The 14,842-nt window shown below is 39.3% G+C and overlaps 1 protein-coding gene across 14 annotated transcripts in view; it reads left to right on the top strand.

The window, feature by feature from the left end:
* The window catches only part of NKAIN3 (sodium/potassium transporting ATPase interacting 3), a 372,374-nt gene that overhangs the window by 2,183 nt on the left and 355,349 nt on the right, over positions 1 to 14,842 (top strand). For 4 of the 14 annotated variants that reach the window (XM_083823888.1, XM_083823886.1, XM_083823880.1 and 1 more), the window contains exon 1: positions 11,312 to 11,585. The exons of 5 other annotated variants lie outside the window; for them this stretch is intronic. In XM_083823888.1, coding sequence (XP_083680014.1) covers positions 11,530 to 11,585 — 56 coding nt within the window. In that variant the 5' untranslated portion in view covers positions 11,312 to 11,529. Of the gene's footprint in view, positions 1 to 367; positions 5,055 to 8,636; positions 14,639 to 14,842 lie in introns of those variants that run through there. 5 more of the 14 variants (XM_083823889.1, XM_083823881.1, XM_083823892.1 and 2 more) reach the window with 4 other exon arrangements.

The raw sequence follows: 14,842 nt of genomic DNA, 5'->3' as shown, positions 1-14,842 counted from the left end.
AATATTCCCGAGGCGGGAGGGAGGGAGGATAATGCGTCTCCTGCTCTTTGTTTACCGAAGTTGGCGTATTTGTTTCGGGGAGAAAGAGTTGTCAAGGCGAAACGGCACCGAGCGGTGATCATCCTTCCTCGGGCTCGTTAGCTGAATGATAAAATAGTGCTCTTCCCTTAACAGTTCGTCCCTGGTCCCAAGAGTATTTTAAAAGATTTTCTTTTTTCTAGTGACTCAGAGTCGTCGTTTTGCCACATGATCTTTCCCTAGGACGAGTGCTGGTCCTTGAGTCTGTAAAGAAAATAGTGGGATGCACCTACTGCTTTTATTTTTTTCCCCCAAATCCTTTTCTAATCTTCCTAGTTTTCTGTTACAGCACTCAGAAACGCCCAGTGTTTCAGGGGCAACGTGCTTAAATCCAACGCGTATGATTACTTCACTTGACAATCCTCATTCATTCTCGGGGCTTTATGCCAGGCTCTCCGCCTGCTCGAGCTGGTGTACGTACCTCCATTGTGTTCCGTGCGAGTCTGGACCCTGCTGAGATTTGCTTTCACGGGATGGAGCTAAGTGTGGGATAGTTGCACGAATGGTTCAGCCTCACCAAAAGGCAGGGGAGACGTGCAATTTGTGCCCGTAGTGCTAGGAGAGCTTTGCTTGTACGTTTCTGGCTTTGTTTTTTTCTTGTTTTGCGTCAGTTTCACAGATACTCTCCCATTGACTGCAGGAGAATTGCTCCTGATTTACTTCAGTGCGTGTGGGAGGAGAAACAACCCCTTTTTCTTCAAATATATCCCTCTACCGGTTACGGAGGTTATAATAACTGTATTTACTGTTCTGTAGTATTACTCGGAGGCTATAAAAATTGAAGTAAAGTGTGAATAGCCACCATAATCTGCAGAGAAATGCATATAAAATCTTTCAGAAAAAGATTCCTGTTTTATGAAAGACCTATCAGATGATCTAACAACTTTCAGAAATGACTTTAATATGTAGCTTTTTCTGCTGTACTTACCTGTTTTATAGTAATGTTCCACTGTCGTCATATCCATATCTTTTATGCACTGATAAATGCCTGTGTGGCAAAATGCTTTCGCTTTGTTTAAAAATAAAAGTCATGCTTTACATCCAAGGTGTAATCTGGTACACGTGAACTTAAAGCTCAGGCACTTTCCGTGATTTCAGTGGTGGTAGCGTTCAATTTGTGCCTGTAGAAGTTGTCACCAAGGGCGGTTTTAGATCTTTTTCTCACAGGTCACGAGTATAGAGCATGCACAACAGAACTACATCCCCAGACATTACTGTCATTAGGGGAGATTTATTTTACCTTGCATCCAGTTATGGAGAGGTGAAACGCGCGTTGCTGACTGTGGACAACGTTTAGATAAAGTGCTGTAACAGCCAAAGTACTTGTGCTAATTTCTAGCATTTCCAAAGTACAGGTGATTTATACAACTCGAGGAAAAACTTTAGGAAAAGAGAAAGCTGGGCATGTGTTTTAAAATTGTTCCGCCTAGTCATATTCTAGTCATGTCAGAAAAGGGTCTGTGAGCAGTTCTGCCTGAACCTTAGGATTAACCTTTGGATGTCACCTGAGGAAGACAGATCTTATAGAATACAGTTGGCAACACCTTCAGTAGCATACAGATACTGCGTAGGCTCTCTTTGACATAAAATGAGGTGAAGTAAAAAGCCAAATTCCTGGAAACGTGTTCGCACCAAAGGTTTGCTTCTTGTTTGAAATAAATACACAGTATGCAGTGGCCTCGCAGCACAGCTTCGTGATTCCTTGAAACTAGCTTCTCTAACTTTTGCCTACTCTGCGTGGTTATATGTTGCTGGAATGAAAAGAACAACAGTTGTTGTATGATAGTCTATAAAATACCCATTCCCTAAAAATAATGCATAAAGTGTGTAAACTTCAAGATTTGTTTGTCATTTTCAATGCTCTTTGTCTGCTGGGGGACTTTGATGTGGTATGACAATAATACCAGTTTTCAATTGTGTTTTGATTCATGAAAATGTCTATTTCTGACTGACAGCTTTTCCATTTTATAGTTAATACATTTTAATATCGAATCCAGTAATCCCAAGGACATTCTGTAGTTCATTTTACATCATTTAATGATAATTTCGTTCTTCATGTTCATCAATGTGAATCCCTATCGTTGTGTGTGATACGGGATTCTGGAAATAATCGCAGAGAGGGTGGGCTAGGTGGCACCGCTGCAGGAAAAGCTGTTAACCACAGGGTTTCCTGAACGGTTGCCTTGCACCTCTGCAGGTTGATTCTGCTTCTGGAAGCCAAGGGAATTTTGTGTAAGGAGAACAGTGCTGTGCCCCCCCGCCCCGCGTTTAAACCCCATGATCTCTGTCAATATCTTGCTCTTCCCGAGTGAAGCATAAGCCATTTCCAAAGTTGTCAAGCTAAGAACTCAGAAGTGTGTGCATATCGTTTTGCACATAAATCTGTCATTAGGATTATTAGGAGCTATGTATATGTCTGAAAAATATATCATAAGGATATATGGGCCCTTTGGATTACAGTCATAAGTCTTACTAGTGTCATCAGAAGTCAGAGATGTTGGCCTCCCTTGTACTAGAAAATGAAAGCAGCTGCCAGAGATGGTGCCTGTGTTAGAGTAGCCACAATGCCATAAAATACTGTAACAGGAAAATGTTTGGAAAATAAAGCAAGTTCAAAAAATATTAAATTCTGGAAGTGGTAAATTGGCAAAGAATTGCAGAGAGATTTAGCTGTGTGAATCCAATTGATGTTAATATGTGTCACACTGTGGAAACCTTCATGCTGCTCTGAAAATGTGTTTCTGAGTAACTACCATTGCAGGATAATTTTATTTCACAGAAAGTGGAAGTTTGTGGTACCTAGAAGTACACAGATATGCAAACACAAATAAGTGTAAATAACAGAGGTCATGAATGAGATTTTCAGAGCAGTGAAGGGAAGATAAATGGAAGGTGCTAAGGAAGCTTCCTTGCTTTGAAAATCTCATTTCATTTGTTTTTCCTTGGACTTTGCCGCACTGTGTTCATTATATAGATCCAGATTTAAAAGTGTATGTTTTACCTAATTGTTGGCATAAAGGAGTCTATTCTCTGTTTAACCTGTTGCTTTCCAAACAGTTTTTGTGCCAATAGACCACACAGGTAATAAACAGTTTCTGTGTATTAATGGTTTGACCAAGTGACTGCCTGGTGAGTGCACTTGGTCATTTTAATAAACTCTTAATATACAGAAGGTTTATGTTTGTGATTGCCCTTAACATTAATTATACTGACACCTGTAAATTCTTACTCTGTGAGTTGAGGTTGTATACATTAGACTAAAAGGTAATGTTTCCCCATTTATTATTATACGTAGTGGAATTTCAGTAGTTACATGGGGAAGTGGTATTTGCCATGTGTAGATTTTAATCTCATTCAAAAATGTTTTATTAAACTGGAACCTTTAACTTCTGCTAATGTACCTTCTGAAAATTTCATGATTTTTCCTGTCTGTGCTTGCATGTTAGAACTGACAGATAGCAGTTTTTTCACTTAACAGCTCAGGGGTTCAAGAGGTTTGATAAATTTGAGAAAGTAAAATCTTTGAACCAGTAAATTGCGGCATCTTTTTATGTTGGTAACAGAGTCTCTGGCCTATTGATCAGCAGATGAAGCGTCTGTCCACTGGTAAAGGATGAGGGAGTGCACGTCGTCCTAACAGGGATGGAGGGGACTTAAGATTTCAGCCCTGAACAATATGCAGTTAGCAGGATGCTTCCCTTACTGTTAAGAAAGCTGTTGGGGGAATGGTGTTTTGCTCAAATAACTCAAATGACACCCCCAAATCATGTAACTGTTCCTACTGGCTGTGCCTGAGAGGCTGATGCACTTGTTATGTGGATGTGTGAATGCACTTAATGTTAAATTAGAAGTAACATGCTGCATCCAGCACGACTACTTGAGTTACGTCTTTGCAAGTTGAAATACAAAAAATGTGTGACATAGTATCCTTCTTAGGATCTCTGTCATTGGGAACAAAAGAGTAGCAACCACCAATAAGTGTTTTTCACTTTGTTTTTGGTTTATTTTACAAGATTGTTGGAAGATAGCTATTTTAAAAACACATTTTTAGTGCATCAGCCCTGCAGTGTTTAACCACTCCATACACCAGAAATTCAGCCTCGATAGTGAAATCCCCTCTTCCCCAAGCCACAAGCAATACTTCTGTCAGTTCAGTGTTCCGAAGTTGGGAATTCAGAGCTTGAGAAACCTTAACTTTGCAGGGCAGTCTGAAAATTTTGAACTAGGTGAATCTCTTAAGGTATGTGACTGTTTCTTTGGTTTAGGCTTTATTCACCACAGCAGGCTATTTTTCTACCATCCCTTGTTGCTCTGATGGTGACTGACAGTCTTCTGTCATATAGAAATATACAGAATATTTGTACAGTGATGAACTTAACGAGTCAAAATTTTAACTACAATAATGGCATTTGATTCACTGAAAATCGAGTTATGCAGCTATCCTTTCTGTCTATAAGAACAGGAAGTTTTGGAAATATTTATTTTAAGAGTACTGGAAGATGCAGCGGATCTTCTATTTCAAGATCTGCTACGTTCTGCCAGAATTTTGGGGACTGGGAAGCAAAGATAGCAGTTTTGAAAATCATTAAAATTTAGAAGGGTAGCATTGTTGGATCCAAATGGGGTTTGGGTAGGACTTGCAGAACTTGAGCACAGAGTAGGTTTATGCCTAGAGATTCCATGAGATTGACTGCACCAGCAGTTGAATGGGTGGTGTTTAAACCTTGCTGGTTTTGTGAGGTTTGGGTATGAAATAGAAACTTATATGATGAGATACTATTAGATCATGTTTTTCAATATTTATGTACCTTTCATGCATCTTGGAAGTGTAAAGAGGATCCTTTTAGTTATGGGGCCAATCTGGTAAGTTGACAAATAAATAATCACAGTTCTTTAGTTTTTCAGGTAAAAGTTTTGCATCTTGCTTCCTCTGTGATATCCAGGTTACTTTTGCAAATAAATAAAATAATTTAATTGATTAGGTGACCAAAGAGAGAATCAAACCAGTTGCACAGATGAATGGCCCCGATATTGCAAAAGAAAAGTGAGTGGAGGTTATCTACTTCGCTTGAATAGGATCAGCATCAATTCCTGTGCTCACTACAAATATTGGTAAGATCTTCTTAGCTGTGCACAATGGAAGGAGGAGAGGCAATGCACCCAGGCTGCAGCAAGGGGGAAGTTCTGGTTAAACGTTAGGGGAAAAAAATAAATGATAGTAAGGATAGTAAGAGCAGCCATACGTTGGATCATGTTTTCAGGCAAGCTGACGAATCTCTGTTCTTAAATAGTTTTAAAACCCAGATGAATATAGCTCTGAAAAACCTAATCTAACTTTGAAGTGTATCTGATGTTGAATTGGGCCGTGCCACAAGTAAGAGTTTTACCAGGTAACCTTCAGAGATCTCTTTCAACTTAGGTTGCCTTATGACTATGCCGTTTTACCAAAGCATAAAGAATAAGGGCCTTCGATTCTTTATTGGGAGGGTATTTGAAATACACAATAATTTAGGTTGTTTTGAGAGAACTACCTTCTTAATTTGTTGTGGGTGTAATACTGTGGAAATAGGCTTGAATTTGGCCTATGCAGTTGTGTATCTGAACACCAAACTAAAGTGTTAAATTAAATGACAAGTACCTATGATGGCCTTGTCATTTGTAATTTCAGAAAGAGTATTTCTGCAATACAATATAGTATGTCAGATTTTTTGAGCTCATTTGTATTGAAGCAAAATACATTTTATTCATTCCTGTAGTTAATTGCTAAGCAAGACTGTAGTCATTTTGGGGGCAGAGAGCCTGTTATTTTCATTGGTATGGGGAAATGAACTGCACGTTTTTGGTTCTAGATGAGAAGCAGTAATAAGTGACTGCGTGGTTCAAGAGGGTGATAATACGATACAGAGTTTTTCACCTCCAGGTCACGTTTTGAAATGCACTACAAGTTAGATGAGGGCAGAAGTCATTATGGCTTGTATGAAATGTTAGCCGTCGTGATATGGTGTCAATATAAAAACATTATCTCCGTATTAGTCCTGATTTCCACCTTTTATGTTGTACTAGGAGGATCAAGGAGATGGCCATGGCGTTGTGAAGACCGTAGCAATCTCTTTGCCCATGTTTTCTTCAGGTCATCTTTTCAGTGCTGCCAGCAGGACAGAGCGATGAAGTTTGCACTGCCTTTGCTCATGCTGGAAATGATAACTTTGCTTGGGATGGCATCATAGGGAGACATTTGTAACCTTTATGAGTCACATTAAAACAAAATGAAAAATAATGTTTAAAAAGATCACATTGATTTTGTGTGAATTTCATCTTTTTCATAAGAAGAAGAATATTTCTTGCTTTTTATTTAGTACATTTTGCCTTGAAAATAAAATTCAGCAATGGGGAATGGAAAATGTCTCACTTTGAATCTTGAAGCTGCTTAGATTCATCTAAGATGAAATAGTTTTCTCCTCATCTATCAAGAGCAGTTAATGCGCATCTTCCTAAAGGGTATGCCAGCAGGTTTCAGATGATACATTGCTACGCTCGGCGAGATCCACAATTCCCTGACAGAGCACTGCCAGCAGCACTATCACAGGTTTTAGCATGTCATGGGTTTTTTTTTCCCTGTGTGTGACCAGTGAAATCTTTGCGATCTCGCTAAGGATCTGTGCCTTTGGCAGGTCCGTAAAAGAAAGCCGTAAGCTGGATTTAATCACTGTTCTCTGATCTCAGGAACATACAGAGTGCTTAAGACCCTGGTAATAAAAAGGTAGTAAAAGATTTTATTTTAGTCTTTTAGTCTTTTTATTTTTTACTATACTTCCTTATCATCTGGTCTTTCTTCAAACACTGCCATACCTTGCATGTAATCCCAGCTCAGATGGATTTTTTAATGCTGTGGTGATTTGGGACTTGTTCTTACGAGTTGCTGAATGCCCTCCAGCTCTCATTAAAGTCCCTGAAAGTCATTCTTTTACATATAGGCTCTTCATAATAATAGGTTCAAGCAAAAGCAGCAGAAAACCCTTCCAACGAGCAAATGCCAGTATTACAGTGAAAAGAAAGAAAAAAGAAAAGTTTTCTACTTAATCAAACGAGTGGGGTTTGCCAGACAAATATCTCTTACAGAAATTAACATCAAGACATAGAGAAATGGAAAATTTTGTGAAACGCAAAAGAAAGATAATTGGCAAAGAATTACTTGTATTGAGTGTGACTCTCGAACAATCACAGTTGGTTCTTCCACAGATCTCTCCAAAGGGGATTGAGGTTTTTTATTTCATCAGCACCAAAGTTTTAGAAGAGAGTGAGTATAAATATAAATAAAGAACATACGTTTTAGTCAAATGGAATTTCCCTAAGGAGGGTTTTGACACACACCAAAGTAGCTACAGATAGAGTAAAGGAAGGTGACCCATGAACAGAAAGATCCTGATATGCTTTTATAGTGAGGGAGATCATGTGTGAGCATGAGATGAATTGTGGAAAGGTACATTTAGATCAGTGTAAAAAAGGTGAGACATGGGAGCCCTCTTCAGTGCACAGATGAAAGTTAACTGTGTCTGTAGGAGGAGTTCCTCTCTAAGGTTTCACTGGAAGCAAGACCTTAAGAAAATAATTTTTATCTTATCTAACATGTTGCTGATGATAGGCCAACCTCTCACAGTTGTATTTTATTGCTAGTGTCAGACCTTCTGAATAAAAAGACAAAGAAGCACAACCGTATTATGATGATATTTATTAGAGAGATTAGAATTGCAGTCTTTCTCACCTAACTTTAGTTTTTTCCTCTGGTGGATCTTTGAAAATTCGGTACCGTTCTGGGAACAGTGCAGATTCACTGCCCTGTCAACAGTCCCTGCAATCTCATGTAAGCAAAGTCCTTCTGGATCTTGTGAGGATGCAGCTGAAGCTCTGCATGAGTCTCAGTAGAATGAGTAGGTATGTAAATTCCAATAAAATACGAGCCTTGTGCATCCCTACAAAAGAAACAAAAAACAAAACAAAACAACAACAAAACAATTAGACAGATTTTTAGATGGACTGGAAGGAGCTTATAAAATGTCTAAATGTGTTTCAGAAATGGGATTCTGTTAAAATCGAGTGTGTAGAAAAAACTTCTTTAGGAAGTTTAGTCTCCATAATCAAGGAATAAAAAGCTGAAAAATTCTAAAGCTGGAAACTATAAGGCATAATAATGTAGGAATAACATTACAAAAATATGTAGTTTTGCCTCTGCTTGTGCGCTATTTTTTTTTCAGCTAAAAGCTTATTGTGTCTTTCTGCGCAGAGAACAGTATTTCATTTCTCTATTTTTTTTCCATGAATTAAGTAGACATCATCAAGGTAAGTGTGTTTAGATTTTAACTGGAACAGAAGCCTTGCTGCTCCTACAGATTGTGTGAATAATTTACATCACAGAAACCTCAAAAGCCTCTCTGCCCTCTAACGCAGATGGAGCTACTCAGAGAAATGAAGAGATGGTCTCCTCATGAAGATCCCTTGAGCTGCTGAAGATTATTAAGTCAGCCTGTAGTCAGTCAGCTGTACATTTTTAAGGTGCCCATTTCAACGTATCTACTAGCATGTGCATTCCGGAAGCTTAAAAAAATCTCCACATTTGGAAGCAATTTTAGGTGTTTGCCGCTGTTTCCCGTTGATTCTTATGTTGGCACCAGTTGCTGATTGGTGCTCAGCTTCATCTTTCTTCTGATAAACTGTTTCTGTTCTCATCAACATAAAATTCTTGGCGCCAGTGCTTAGCTGTGAAATTATATGCTATTTCCATTCTGTCTGAGAGCCCTTTTTTCCTGAGCCAGATGATTTGTTCCCATCTCTCCTCCCAACTATTTCAGAACAAGTTCCAAGTTCTGATCTTCATCTGCTTTATTAAAGTAGGATTCAGACCCTGTTCGCCCTAATCCCAAATCAGTAAAACTTAAAATTTAATTGTAGCTGTAAGTTGACCCAGTGAACATCTGGTTTAAGGTTCTTCAATCCTGAAAGTACTCTTCACTTCTGTGGTTGCACTGTCCCATTATCACACCCTTGGCTAAAATAGTGTCATTCTAGTGAACTGTGATAAATGGCAAAAGTGTTTGCCCTCACAAGTGGCAGGTAGAATTGCTTGGTTAAAACAAAGTAATCAGTGCTGCTGAGTAGAGCACTTTCATAAACAAGGATAAGTCTCCTGTCCAAGGATCCATGTACATGTTTCTTTAACTACTCTTCCAGCATAAGAAGAAAAATCAAAGTTGTGCAGAAATGAATGTATAGTACTGTGGTCCATTTCTCCTCACTTGTAGGAAAACCAAGCACAGGGTTGTTATCTGATTGATTTATGTCTATACGACAGGAATAGAATTTAGTTTAGTCTAATCCACAGTTAGCTGTGTTTTTTTGCATCGTGCTGGTTGCACAACATTAAAAAAAGGTCTGGTTAGTTTAGAGAAGAAGGCAGTGTGAAGAGTAGTTAATGAGTGATACATGATAAATGAGCTAGTAGTATAATTTACTGTAATGCTGTTGTCAGAGGACTTTCAACAGGGATGTTGGAAGGGAATAGAAGTAGTTCTTCCAAGTCTGAATGCATGATGACAAATCAGATGTATGGATGGCAGTAGCCTAAACCAAACTTCACTCAAATGTCATGAATGAGTTTAAGTGTATTGAAGTATTTTTGATGTCATGAATGGCTTTAGGTTGTATTAGTAATGTATAATTTAATCATAGTGGTTTGATGAAAGCCAAAGCTGACTGAGTGGTACCAGAAGTAACCACAAAGTGCCAAAGTTGATTTAAATTGAATGAATGTGATGAAGCCCTTCATTTCTCTGCATGTTTTTTCGTTAGTTAAGTAGCTGTAGTCAAGTGTGTTTAGATTTTAATTGTTACAAGTTACACCTGTTAGTCTGTGCATCTGTAATCAGTTGAGCATACAGATGACTCTCTCACAATATCACTCATGTAGCTGAGATGTGGGGTCTTCATGCACGGCACTAATGCAGGCTGCCTGGAGCCTTCTTAACAAGAACAAGAGCAGCCACACCAAGAGTCACTTAATACAGCTGCGTGCTCCTTGCTCATTATGGGACAAGTGTGGGGCAGGCACTAAACCTGTATGAACCCTGCTCTGCTCAAATTTTCTACATACCCTGGCTTTTATTTTTATCTTTTTAAAAGGGAGGGGGGTATTTCACGATGGCTGGAGCACAAAGTTACCTGTAACCTCTTTTAGTCGCGTTTAACAAGCTTGCATCACCTATAAAGAGTATGGAGAAGTTGGAACTAGGTAATCTTTAAGGTTTCTTCCAAACCAAACCATTCTATGACTCTATGAAAGAGTGATATGAAGTAGTTTCATTGCATTTTTATATCCATGAAAGGTTCCAGGCTTTTGAGTTCAGCCAGTATGTGATACTTATTTGCATGGAAAGCTGATGAACTGTTTCTGTGGAGCCTTGTGGTCAGAAAACTGTCAAGGTTAATCCAAGGTCTTACTAGCAACAGAGATTCTGGCCTTTCCTTTGACCAGATAATAATTTCATTACGTGTTATTCTGCCTTCCTACATATTTGGTTGCCTTAGCATACCGCACCTGTGAAATTCTTGGCCATGTGAATCTCTTAGTGTTCTGTGAGATTTCTAGGCTGTAGTTGGGTTTCTAGGCTGATCTGCATCTTGTGCATGTGCCAGACATGCTGGAGTGCTCCACTGCTGCTAGGGTTTCAGCCTGCTTACTCATCTGTTGAGAAGCTGAAGTAATTAATGCCCCAAATCCAGTACTGGGTTAGTGCTTTTAAAAATCACGAGAAGCAGAGTGCAGCAGAGGTTGTCTCTAGACTATGATGTGTGTCTGAGATACACCTTGCCTAAAGTGCTTATAAACCAAAACAGGTAGTGCACTTGGGAAAGGAAGCATGCAAATGTTAAATGATTTTCTTTAGGCCCTACAGAGAATCTCTGGATTCTGGTCCATTTTTTTCTGCTTGGCGTTTGCTCATGTTTCTGCACAAAATTACCATACTTCCTTTTCTGTATTGGCCACAAGTGACTATGAGTGTATTAACATTTTGATAGGCAAGTTCTCTATATTTGGGTGGGGGCATAGTTGGAGATTACGTTATTTTTTAATTGCGTGCTGTTTGCAAAGTGATTTAGGGGTGGTAAAAGTCACTGCAAAGACAAAAATATCTTTCTGTTTAAGGAGGAATGTACTAACTACAAATTCTCTCTTGGAAAGATTATTTTCAGGTGTTGACAGATTTGAGTCCTGACATGATCAACTGGAATTCTCTGCTGCAGAATGAGACTTGCAGATACTGACACCTGTACTGGCTGCATGCTTAGGTGGGGATTTCCCCCTCACAGTGTCACTTCTGGACACAGGCTCTTAAAAAAGATGGGAGTCAGGCTCCTAGGGTATTCTGGAGAACAGGAAAATAAGTAAATGTTCTCTGAATGCTGAAACTGACCAACTGCATAAAGGGAAAGGACAATTTTGAGGAAGGGAAAAGGTTAGATAGAAGCACTGTTTAATTTCTACAAAAGGAACTGGGAATTCTTGGTTTTCTTGGTATGTTACTTTTGTCAACCCATCTGATTAATTTAATTTTTGATAACTGGAATTGGCTAAGATATTATACCATATACATTACCATAGGAAGAAGAAATCCTGATCTCTTGGGTGGTAAACTTTTGATTTTTTACAAGTACCTTTTTCTCTGAATGATAAAAGCATGACTAGCAGTAGATCCCAACTATCTAGGCAGAAGAGTAATTCTCAAAGCAGTCCATTCGCTAACAATTCCTTTCATTTAAACACAAAGCAATATATTATATTGGGGTTTAAGGGATAATCTCTGTCTTTAAAGCACACAAATTATCAGAGGCCTGCCAGTCTGGCTGTGCCAAGTGTGGAGCACCTCCTTTACAGGAGTGAGTAACCTCATCTCCCTCTGAGAGCAGCAGGAGTTAGGGATGCTGACTGCCTTCCACTCGAGCATCTCTACCTTGGGGGATCGAGCTGTAACCGAGGCAGCTGTGCCACTGACTGGGCTCTGTAAGTGCAGGCACTATTAGAAGGTGCCATTAGATGAAGTCATTGAACCATTAGGAAGTGTGCAAAGATTAGTACCCTTTCGTAATCTAAAAGTGTTGTGGTTGAGGATATACCCACTGGATATCCCCCAGGGAAGATTTCTGCCACGCGTACTGACTCTGTCGGTGTTACCAGCCAGCATTTCACTAGCATGAGACTTAGCTTTGTAACATTTCACAGATCCCTACATCATGCTGAGTAGTGCTGGTCATCTATTATTAACATGATGGCATTTTTTGCTAGACTAAAAGTATCTTATTATCCATTTTCTTATTAAATCTTCCATTACTTTAAGATGCTTTCAAGGTCTGTTCTACTCTCATTTTATTAGTTGGGAACAAAAGCCTTTCAAATGTCAGAAACTAATATATGCTGATCTCTGGATAAGCAAGAAAATACCTCAGATTTTGAGGTCATTTTATTATATAATTACGTCTTCAAGCCTCATACATACTCTTTATAAAATATCTCTCTTTGTCCTATTTGAATGCATATTTATATGCAGTTATAATTTTGCATTAGAAAAGCCAGCTGTATGGCAAGGTGAGCCTTTCTCTGGCCGTCGTCACTAGTTATTCTTTTGCAGATATACAGAATTCAAAGAACTTTTACGTTAGAGATCATGCTGCTTTAAGATGGCTGGAGGTAAGCCAGTTCACATCTGGGAACAATGGAGTTAGCATGGTGTGGTGTCCTGGTTAATAAGCCTGCTGAGAATAATGTAGTTCTGGCTCAGTGCTGGGCTAATACATCCCCAGAACTTCTGGACTGAAGCTGGTCTGGGCTTGGCTGGATTACAGGCAAAGCAATCAGACCCACTCTGGAAGAGATATGCATCTCAGTAAAATTAATACTGTTAGATAGATACTCTGTGTCTCTCTAAAGCGATAGTATCTGAGTTTTTTAGCTATCGACATTGAGGTATTTCATAATAATTCTGACTGAGGAGTCATTACCAGAGGGTCAAAGGTGCTAAGATGTTCTTGTCACTGAACAACCCTAAGCAAAGTTTGGACTCCACTGATTTAGATCCCCCATCAGGATGATTAAACCAACCAAATCAGACCATGGAAAATTACTGAGGAGCTTACAGAAGACGGAAGGAGAAAAAAAAAAACAAAAAAACAACAAACCTCTAAGTATATTGAAACCTAACAGTTACACCAAATTTATTTGAAACTATTCTAAAATTCCTGTGAGCAAAGAAACCCAATTTAGTTCTCTAGGACTATGTTGAAACTAAGGGGCAGGTTCTGTAGTACAGGCTGGAGTCACGGCCACCCCACTGACCAGATCAGGAATGCAGCTGGTATACACGCTCCATAGGCTTATTTTTGGATTTCATGCCTCAGTCCTTTCTGACGTGGGAAGGTAGGGATGGTAGGTAACAGGGTCTTTGTTTCTGCAGAGATCTGGGATCATCTAGTTCTAATGCCCCTGCCATGGCAGGGATACCTTCCATACTAGATAGGGTTTTGGGCAACCTGATCCTGAATGGGAGGTGTCCTGGCCCATGGCACACAAGTTGGAACTACTTTAAGGCCCCATCCAACCTAAACTATTCTATGGTTCTTTGATATAATCAGGATATTCACCTCAGCATGGAAGCTGGGTCAGCAATCTGTCAACCAGCCTGATTTAGATTTTCGAGTGTATCAAGATGCTAGTACTAGTTACTTACCCTTTTTGAGACAAACCAGCAAAAATACATGGGGAGTTAACAACATATGAAGGCATATAGTTCATTGACATTCTCTGGATGTGAAGCAGCTACAGCAAAGAGATATGTTAGGTGAACAGACTGGGTCCATAGTTATTGCTTTGTTGAATTCCAGCTTATTCTTTTGGTGAGAACATGAGTTGTTCAGCCCAGTCAGGTTTTTCTCTTCTGTTGGTAATTCTTGGGCAGCAGAATGGAACGGACCGTCTTAATCCATAATACAGCTGTAGTGGGGTTTTAGGATTAGGTGAAAGGTAAGAATTGAGAGGAATATAAGGATAGAAGAGAAGTACATCCAGCAGTCTTAAGACTGCTGGGTTAATATCCTACTGATGATAGTTGGTTTCATCCTGACTGTTTTTGTCTTTTTCCCCTCTGGCTGAAGCTCAGTGGGGGGGGTGGACGCTCTGAACGGGGCTGGAAATTGCCATATGCTTTCCAGAGTTCCCATGGAAATCTCTTGCTATTTTGATTTCTGAGGTTTTGTTTTGTAAAACTCTACACAGAAGCCAAGCCGTTGGTGGAATAAACCTCCACATTATTATTTAGCTGATTTGGGACTAATTTTATGTACACCAGTTTTGCTTTGTTAATTTCAAGATTCTTTCTTACCCTACCAGTCATAAAGCTAAAACAGACATTGAATTTTAACCCTTCCTGCTTAGTTGATCTTTTTTATTCTGTCCTCTTTGCAGATTATTATTAATCTTCTAGGATCTTTGAACTATTTCTTACAGCTGCACTCAAAGGTTTGTAGCCTTTTTCTGCTAGTGCTGCGAGTAGAAGACCTTGCATGAGGCAATAGGGAAGTTGGGACAGAGACAGGAAAAAAACCCAGACTCATGACTCCTAGGCTCATGCCCTAAGCACATGATCACCGTTTGTCTTTTGTAAGCCTTTATAGTCTGGTGCTTTCAAACTCTCAGAAAAATGAGACTTGAGCTTGAAGCGTT

Source organism: Anser anser (genome assembly GCF_964211835.1).
Source record: "Anser anser genome assembly, chromosome: 2".
Taxonomy (NCBI): Eukaryota; Metazoa; Chordata; class Aves; order Anseriformes; family Anatidae; genus Anser; species Anser anser.
The sequence above is the reverse complement of the archived record's forward strand: the minus strand, read 5'-3'. Positions and strand labels throughout refer to the sequence as shown.